Consider the following 9,565-nt stretch of genomic DNA (forward strand, 5'->3'; position numbering starts at 1 on the left):
GGTGTGTGGGCACCTCTTAACAGCCTCCCCTGGTTCCAGTATGGACAAAACACTCAGAATGTAACACAAAACCAACTACAACTGAACCTATGAAGCGTTAAATAAGATTAAATCAATGCAGAAACAAAAGCAGTGTAAGAATTGTCTTTATTCTGTGAAATTATGAAAGAGGAGCTAATCTGAAAACAAAATCCCCACACAAGAGAGGCCACAGTAAACAGTACTCAGGGCAAGCCACTGCTGTAGTTTGTAATAGACTTTGTTTAACTCAGTACTAGTGAGAATCAGAAAAGTACCTTCCTAAGATGAAGCCTAACAGGACAGGGAGGAAAAGGGTGTGTGGAGGGGCAAATGCAGAACTTGCAGTAACTGAAATAGAAGCTGGTTCACAGTGGAACCTCCTTAACTTTATGTCCATTGTCCCTAGATTGCTTTTTCCATCTCCTACAAGACTGCATTCAGAAATGGTGGTGCAGCCCCTCATAGCAGCTTTCACAGACAGTCCTCCTACACAAGAAAAGAAGTACATACCATTCAGCAAGGGAAACAGCCTTCATCCCTGGTCCATGACGTCCCCATTCCCAGCCCATTCCTTACAACCAGTTGCTCCAAACCCACCAACCCATTTCTGTCTGTTCCCATACTTTGAACAAATTTGAAGAAGCAGCAAGGTCATAATGGTTGACTTGAAGAGCAAAGGGGGTGTATTTTCTTTGTGGATGCTGAATAAATATGATTTTTAAGAACATCTAATATTCTGCTGGATGTTTTTATCTCAAATACAAATAATGTATAAAAGCACTTCATTAGTCCCTCACTTTGATGTGCTTTCTCACACCACTGCTTCCTGTGCACAGCTTGTTACAACATACAGGTTTCCTCTATTTACACTGGACAATTAATTAAAGAAAATTATGAGCAATCTTTATTTCAGTGGTACACTGATTCAATTGCACCACTTTGTTTCTATTGTTGTGAGTCAGAAAATTCTTGTTTCACTTCATGCTGTCTGTGAAACATTTTCTAATTCAGGATTTGGGCAACATATCTATGAAGTTCATAGGAAAGACGTTCAGGTATCATACCATCACCCCTCAATATTACCCACTCAGAAAAACATCACCCATACAAAACATGATTTTTTTTCCCAGTCTGCTTCTACACCAGGTGCTGCTGCCTGTAATTTCCACCTTATTTTTTCCTGCCTGCTGGAGAACCAGTAGGACAGTCGTGAAACACAATAGCCTTTTGTCTGTGGCAGGAGAGGAAAGTGGAGTAACCAGAGAGTTTGCTGTCTACTTTCCTCCCTCTGATTACGGCTCCTCAAGTGGAAAACAGTTGCTGAACAAAATTGTCACATGCTGCTGGCAACCCCAGCCATTCAAAGGCTGGAGTTCCCTCACATGGAACATCTTTGGGTATTTCAAAAGCTCATCCCTAGTATTCATGGGGAGGGAGGCTCTCTAGGAGCAGAGGCACTGCTATAATAAACAGGATCTTGTCTCCAGTGACCAGTGTCACCTCATGAGAAAGCCAGTGGCTCTATATTAGTTTCATCTGAACTTCTACTAAGCAGGCACCTGGTTTATATCCAGAGCCATCCTCATACACTTTGGCATGCCAGCATGTTCAGGGTCCTGGTCAGATTTACTACATGCCCATGTATCTGATTGCTTAAGCTATTCAGTTCTGCTCTTGACTTGAGCTATCCATGCATTATGGGAAAGGAGGAAGAAAAAAACACACTCTTTTACCAGCTTTGAGCATATTCCATTTCAATTCTGTGTCTCTTCCTCTTTTTTTTAACTACACACTTTTCGTTCAATTTCATGTCTCTGTATTGCATCACCTTAGATTGTTTTTACTCATTTAATCAAAAAGATGAAAGACAGCCCCAAATGAAAGGTACTTACCAGAATTCATTAACCCAGCAAGGTCAACACACTGGGTTTCAAATCCAGTGCAGTTTACAATTTCATCACCACACTGGAAGGAGTCCACACTGTAACAGGCAGGACACTGGTAACCATTTGGCACATTGTCCTCTGGTGGCACTGAAAGGGAAGAAATGGGCCATAAGTGGCTCATTAATGATAGAATAAGAGGAGCAAGCCCTCTGATGGCTTAGTCTGGAAGCCTTCACCTCAACTGGGGCAGACAGAGAGGCAATGGATTATAAGGAAATAGAGAACTTACATGAGACAGAAACCTTTTGACAGTCATCACCTGTGCAACAAGCCAAGTGGCTTCTTGCTTTTACCTTCCCATAGTTCATGGTGATAGGGCCAAGCTGGCACATGCTGGATGACAGGCAGGACTTGATGGATGAAGGGATAAGCATCCCTCCTGTAATGAAGCAAGTACCAAGTTCTTGAGCGCAAAGTAACTCCTTTCCCCTTCCATTAATTCCTACAGCAGCAAATGGTAGGCAGAGCTTATGGGGTGACTTGAATGCCTCTGACACACCACCCACACTACCTCCAGTCCAGAGAACACACAATCCATTGCAGCCACAAACACCCTGACACAGGCAAGTACAGTCTTCCCCCAACTCTAAACTCAGAAGTTGTAATGGGGAGCAGAACAGTTATATTGCGTTTACTAAGGCCCCTCCAGTGCTTCAAGGATGAACAGTGGTTTTGCACAACCAGAAGAAAGATATGCACTGGAGCTGCCAGCACCAAAACTGTGAGCCAACCTCCACTCTAAAAGTCAATGTCGCTATTACTGAAGTCAGGCAATAGTCAAGGACAACCAAGTGTGCAGTTGTGTTATGGCTCAGTACCAATCTTTGGCTTGTCAGCCATGGGGACATGGTGATAGCTCAGCCCTGGTGGTGCCACTTGGCTGCCTGGTGCCCGTTTCCCTGCTCAAGGGGATGCAGGCCAGTTTCTCCCTCCACCCATGGCAATTGCATCCTCAGTGTTACATGCCAGCAGCCTTGTGCCCCTCAGAGCACAGCTTCTCAGCCCAACTACTCACATTAACCAGAGTTACAAACCAGTCTCTCCTCCTAGCATGCTGCCTAGATACTCCTTTCCAAGACTAAAAGCCAAGCCTTCCCAGTATGAAACTTCTCTCAAAATAAAGGAATAGAGAGATTTTTTTTCAATCTTGATCTCTGAATGAAATGGAAAATTAACAGCTTATTCAATGACTCACCTAAGACAGAAGTGAGAAGAGAGACTTGTCCCCAGCCCCACTTGGACAGCTGAGCAGTCAGAGAACCATAGTGAATATCTCACCTACCTATCATGACCTCATGAAGAATGATGGCACAGGTATCTTCACTGACTTCACTACAAGTTTTCATGGGGCCAGAGCAGCTTCTTCCAATGCCATGACAAACCTCACATTGAAGGCAGATCCCTGAGGAAGCAAAGAGGACACATTGCTGGGTAGCAGTCATGAGGGAACTCAGTTCCCATTTCATTAACACCAGCATTTGATCAGCACTTTTCACAAGCCTCTTCCGTTATTTTTCCTGTTTCATTGCTCAATGCATGGATTCTTTTTTATTATTTGTATTATTATTTATACTAGTATGAGCTTGAATTTGGGCAAAGGAGGGGAAGCCATTTTGGGATAATATTTTATGTTTTAACCACCAATACCCATCCAGCTTCCCTTGTCTCCTATACAATGATGTTTGCTTGGTTTCCTGAAGGTTGCTAAAGACAGCATTCCCACAAACCCCTCCATGCCGGCAGATGTTCAATTATTCCTGCATTCCAAGACCTCAAAATCCTTTCTGTGCAGTGAGCAGGTGCACCCAAATGTCTGGGGATCAACAGGATGCCAGCAGGTGTTGACCATGCAACATGCAAACTGAGGAATGGTCTCTTTTTCTAGGTCTCAGGGGAAAACACTTTACCAACCACCTTCTGGAATACTTTAAGCAGACAGGAATATCAGACACTCATCATGAAACACTTAAAAAGTGTTGGTAAAGTGTTTATCAAGATAAGACAAGCAACATGTCTTCCCTGACACACACTTATCAGGACCCAAGGGTCCAGCACATAGATTAAGAGGTCTGGGGCATGTGTCAGTTCCCTAAATGCATGTGCCATCTAAGACACCTTGCAGTAGCTTGTAATATCCACAGAGAACGGAAGGTCTGATATAGGACCTCCAAGACACCAAGTGCTCTTCTAGAATACAACTGAAGGACACCTGAGATCACATATAATGTCTAAAAGTGTCACAAGACTCTGGGTACAACCAAAATAAATTAGGACTTCGGTTTGTGGTAAATGGTGTCTGGAAATCAGACCAGCTGATCAAAGATATGTCTGCCTCAGAGAAACCAGAATCACTCCTGTGATAGTGCCAGATAGATCACCAGTGACTAACACAGGATCTGACACGTTCAGTTCATATTGTAAATGTCTGTACCCTCATGAGCACATGGGTACATAGCATCAAAGGTACCCCGAGACCAGCTACCCCTCTGTGATGCAGATCCCCTTCGATGAAGGGTTTCTATGGCTCAGACAGCAGGAATGGCCCTACACATAAAGCGTTCCTTCCCAGACCACTTCCATGTCTCACAGCCCCACAGGTTGCAGTGGAAAACTCACCTGGGTCCAAGAAAGTCAGGAAGAAGCTGAGGCTAAGGGACACTTTCATGTTGATGGGATACAAGCACAGGGAGCTGTTGAGTCTTGCTGAACACAGCACTGTGTGACACAAGGGCTTTATAAACTGGAAGGAAACAGGGTGTTTTGGGGAAGTGGCAGCTAGGGAAATGACATGGCCTGAGCCTCAAACCCTGGGTGTAGATACAGAGTTCTGCTATATCCCAAGATCCCCCACAGAAACAGCTGAATCCAGCATCAAGCAGCTGTTGAACCCAACTGAACTCTTCATTGAATAAAAACAACAATGGCAATGCAGTAAAAGAGGAGTTCCTCAGCTTGGTCAGTATAAGACATGGCCAGGCACTGGAACATTTGCCCAGGAAGTGGAAAAGTCACCATCCCTGGAGGTAAATAAACCACATAGACATGGAACTTCAGGAGATGGTTTAGTAGTCATGGAGGTGTTGAGCTGATGACTGGACTTGACAATCTTACAGAGGTCTTTTCCAACCTTAATGATTCTATGATTATAAAAGAAATTAGGGAAGATTAAAGGGGAGGACAGAAGGAAAAGAGAGGATAGATACAAAAAAAAGAGAGAGTTATCACTATCTCAGGCTCCAGCATCATGCAGTAGGGTCTCCAATGTGGGATTCTGGGATGCTGGAGCATCAGCCTGGCCCAGCTAATTCTGCACCTTTTATAGTCTCCAGTGTCTTGGGGTCCCTGCCTCAGGCAGAATTTTCTGAGCATGAGCACTCTCTCACTTGAAAGGTTTCCAAAGTGGGTCTGGGGGGGTGTAGGAGCTCTCAGGGGATGGTTTACTGCCCCTGATGCCATCACCACAGCATGACCTTTTTGTACATACATGCCCTCTTTGTCCTGAGCCAGAGCAGGGCAGCCACCACAGGAGGAGCACCACCCCACCTTCACAGGACTTGTTTCCTCTTGTTGCTCACCAGTCCAGCAAAACCAACATGTTTAAGGCACAAACTTTAGGTCATGGACACGACAGGAGCTTCTGTGAAGAATACAGCTACAGCAGATCACTAGCACCAGTGTTTGTTTTCTCATTTAAAGCACAAGTTCTACCTTTTCCTCTGCATGAGTAATGCTTTTTCTCTTTCCCCAGTCTAGAGTATGAAGCCTGTGGGGAAAGACTGGCCTGCCTGGGGCCTATCAGGTACGTCTCTGAGGCATATTTTGTTTGAACAATGTTCAGCCTCTTGCATACATTTGAGTAATGGAGAAAAAGACACTTAACAGACCAGTTGTGCTCTTACTGTTTGGGCCAAAAAAGCAAAGTGTAGCAAGCGCCAGCTGGGAATTTTCCTCACGGCTGAGTTTTTGCTGGCTGGTTTCCCATCTCCCTTCCCATCAGAGAGTCAGGAGCTATCATGCCCTGAGTATAGCAGCATAGCAGATAGTGGCAAGGCAGTTGACTTCCTCTCCAAGCTGGCATGTGACTACTGTTTGCAAGAATACTGCCAATGCACACTGTGGAGCAGGCTCAGTCAATGTTTCCTAGGGTTGAATATGTCAGAGCTCCAAAGGGGGTCCTCCAGGGTACTGGTTTTTATATAAAACCACTTGGAATTTCATAAGAAGGTCTTCTATCATGCCTGGACCTTAAACAAACCAGACAGCAGGGAGGAAACATTCATGTGGCTATGAAGTAACCTAGTCATAGCTTAGGTAAAATATTACAGTGGGTTTGCCATGCCCTGAGACCTCATGATGAGCTAAAGCCAAGGAGCAGTGACCAACTGGCCATCCACTCAAAGCACAGTGTAAACTACACCTGCAAAAATCCGTGATATGCAGGTGAAAACAGGTTTGAAAACTTTTTCACTCTCTAGCAAGAGCCAAGCCCTGCAGTGCCTGTATCTGCTTGGCTGATTCTGCTGTGAAGATGCACTGGTTTATGAGGTAACAAGAATAGACTCTGAGGTTTTGTGGTAGGTGCTGTGTCCTGCCTGTTCTGGCTCACACACAGCAAGAGCATTACGGTCTGTCTGTGTCCCTACTTTGTCAGGACACAGCTTCAGAACCAGGCTGAAGGGGGCATCACACTCATAATAGCCATTTTTAATCACAATGTCTTTATATTTTGTATGTCAGAAGACAGTCCTGACTCTGAACCTCACTAGGCTAACATTTGGGCTGTGCTGCCTCTCTTAACTTGCAGAGGCAGGAATACATTTCAATAGTGAAGTCATCCATAGCCCACAGAAAGCTATAGAAAAAGAATCACACCCACCTATTCTCTGAGCTGATTCCTTGTTCTCCAGAACAGAGACTGCCAAAAGCTGCCAATCTGGTTAACCAGACAAGGAAACATAACCACCTTAACCACACCATGCAGGGAGTAATATGCCTGTCCCAAAGAGGAAGAGCAGGAGGAGTTTTACTGTTTTCTTGCTGGCTACAGGGTGAAAAAGCTTTTGACACTCATTTGTTTCAGCTGTTACCGCAAATTAATAAACTAGCAGGTGTTAGGAGGCCACTGTAAATCTAACTGCTAGTCTTGACTAGGTTCTTCTGAGCAGCCCACAAGGGACTCCTTCAGCTGTGTCCCCATCCCCAGCGCTTTACCACTGAACTCCAGGCTGAAGAGGATGGAATTCACTGTCTCTACAACCTGTTGCTGATTTGGGCTTGGAACAGGAATGTAGTGAGGGATGGCTGATGACACCCAGATAGTTTGAAGGAGCAGAGCTATCCTTGCTGCCCATGTGGTCCTGAGGGCTCGTCATCAAGGAAGTTAGTGTGTGCCAGGAAGAGCAGCATGATGTAATAGGGTATTCACTGCCACACATTAATTTCCCATGAGCATTCCCCTGTACACGGCCTGTATTCACTTTGAAAGTGATGCTGCCGTTGCTAGTAGAGCACTGGCAACATAACAAGGGCGAACAACACCTCAAAATGGCACCAGGGCAGACACTCAGGGAGGGCTGTGGTAGTGATGTGATCCCTCAGGGTAAAGGGGCTCTCCAACAACACTGGCTCCAAATGGCTGCACTGAGCCCTGTCTTTACTCCTGTCCCCAGCCATGGGCTCCCTCCAGCCAGTGCTCAAGTTGTCTTGTCTGAAAACAGTCTTAAGAGATTAGCTTCCATCCAGGTCAGTCCATTAAGGAAAGAACTTCTGTTGGAAAAGAATATGGGAACCAGGGAAGAGAAGTTAAAGTTTGGAAATCTTACAAATGCAATAACATGAAACTGCTGCTTAAATGTTTTCTTCTGTGGCTAAAAAGGGTAAATATTTTTTAATGTTATTGCACATATGCAAAAACAGTAGTGAAAATACAGACAACCTGTATATTATCAAATCACGTAACTTAATTTTTCAAGAGATCAAGACTTTTAAATAAGTACAAAGGACATTTTATTTTACCTTTCTTCCTATACCATTTATGGCAATGACAGCCTTAATAGGGATGAATTTTTGGTACTCTGGCCAGATAATTAGCTTTTCAGTTTAAATAATTGCCTAGGAATACAGCTGGGATGAAAATATATTTACATTCACATTGGCATGTTCAATGAGCTTTCTGTTCTGGCATTAATGGTCAGCAATGTCATCTTCAAGTAATAAAGACAGCAGCAACTACCTAACTCATTCATGGATGATGTAAAAAGCAAGTCCTTATCAAATAGTCACAGTTCTTACTAGACCTTCATATTTCAACTCCCTTTCCAGTGAGTTGCTCCAACATAAGACTCAGTTAATATTCACCAGCAGCAGAGTTTGTTTATTTAGCAACTGAGGCAGTTTTAACTCTTCCATTAAAATAAAGCAAATGCTGACATGAGTAGACAATGACTGTATAAGACAAGAGAAAGTCTTGTATTAAAAAAAAATCAATATCCACACATTTTACTTATTGTTAATGGCAGCAGTTAGGGTCCTTAAAACAGAACAGAAATTCAGAAATTTCAAGGATTGCTTTTAATTGGGCACTTAAGTAATTCATGTCTGCTTTTGTCCCTTGGAAAACTGGCCTAATTTCAAGTCTCTGGCAACTTGACTTGACATGCTTTAAAGTCTGTGGTCTCTTCTAAATGGCTTTCTTTTTTCTGTTTTCTATAAAAAGTGTCTCCCCCCCACCCCACTGCAGCTAATGTTTGAAGATGGTGATGGAAGACCCAAGTCCTGGGAAGCATAAGTGGCTTCTTTTTGCACTGAATTCACAAATTTCTTGAATTTGTGAAGAAAACAATGAAGACAATGGGAATTAATGAGTCTCCCATTTAAAAGTTTAATTCTAAGGGAAAAAAAAAGGGGGGGAGGGGAGCCAGCCAAAGCCAATCTGGAGATGAGGCTAGGTTGATCTGGGGGGGAATTAGAAGACAAAGATTCATTCAGTCCTTTACTTACACAGTCCTTCCCTCCAGCTATCCACTGTTCCTATATGGGCAACTCTGACATGGGACGTCTCCTTAAAACATGCTACAAGATACCTAGAAACAGGAGGTGTATATTGGATAAAGGGATTAATTTTTGCCCTTGACTCCATTTATTCTTAAAAAAAAAAAATACTTGTCAATTTCCCGCCCTCTCTTCCTATTCCATGAATTACTAACCAAGTCCCACCAGCAGGAAACAAGATCTTATTATGAAAAATACTGGTCATGGCTGAGTAAGACTTGCCTTGGAAAAGGGCAGAGGCAGCCAAATTAGGAAAATGAAAAATAAATGTGTTACCAATAGGCTCAAGACAAAATGCTAGGCTGTGGCTATAAAATCTCCCCTTGTGGGAAGCATTTGCATTGAAGTTATTTCTCTGAAACATCACAAAGATTCAGCAGCTCTGTTTGTAACAGAGATCTTTGAAGTCTGAAGATTCAGACAACCTTATTTACCACCTTTTCTTAAATTAAGATGATTAAACACTCATTTTCATTTTTGGCACCCCATCTCTGAAATGTGTGACCTCATTCTGTTGACACTGGTTCTTTCTGTTGCAGGATTTTTCG

At 43.5% G+C, this 9,565-nt stretch overlaps 1 protein-coding gene across 1 annotated transcript; it reads right to left on the reverse strand.

The window, feature by feature from the left end:
- Positions 1-274: 274 nt before the first annotated feature.
- Positions 275-4,632, reverse strand: LOC128979299 (phospholipase A2 inhibitor NAI-like). The gene is made up of 5 exons (XM_054397516.1): positions 4,584-4,632; positions 3,250-3,369; positions 2,197-2,346; positions 1,914-2,054; positions 275-507 (listed from the first exon to the last, which is right to left on the reverse strand). Exons 1-5 carry the CDS (start codon positions 4,630-4,632, stop codon positions 275-277), a joined length of 693 nt encoding a protein of 230 aa, XP_054253491.1.
- Between the last annotated feature and the right edge of the window lie 4,933 nt (positions 4,633-9,565).

Source organism: Indicator indicator, chromosome Z (assembly GCF_027791375.1).
Source record: "Indicator indicator isolate 239-I01 chromosome Z, UM_Iind_1.1, whole genome shotgun sequence".
In the NCBI taxonomy this organism is placed as follows: domain Eukaryota; kingdom Metazoa; phylum Chordata; class Aves; order Piciformes; family Indicatoridae; genus Indicator; species Indicator indicator.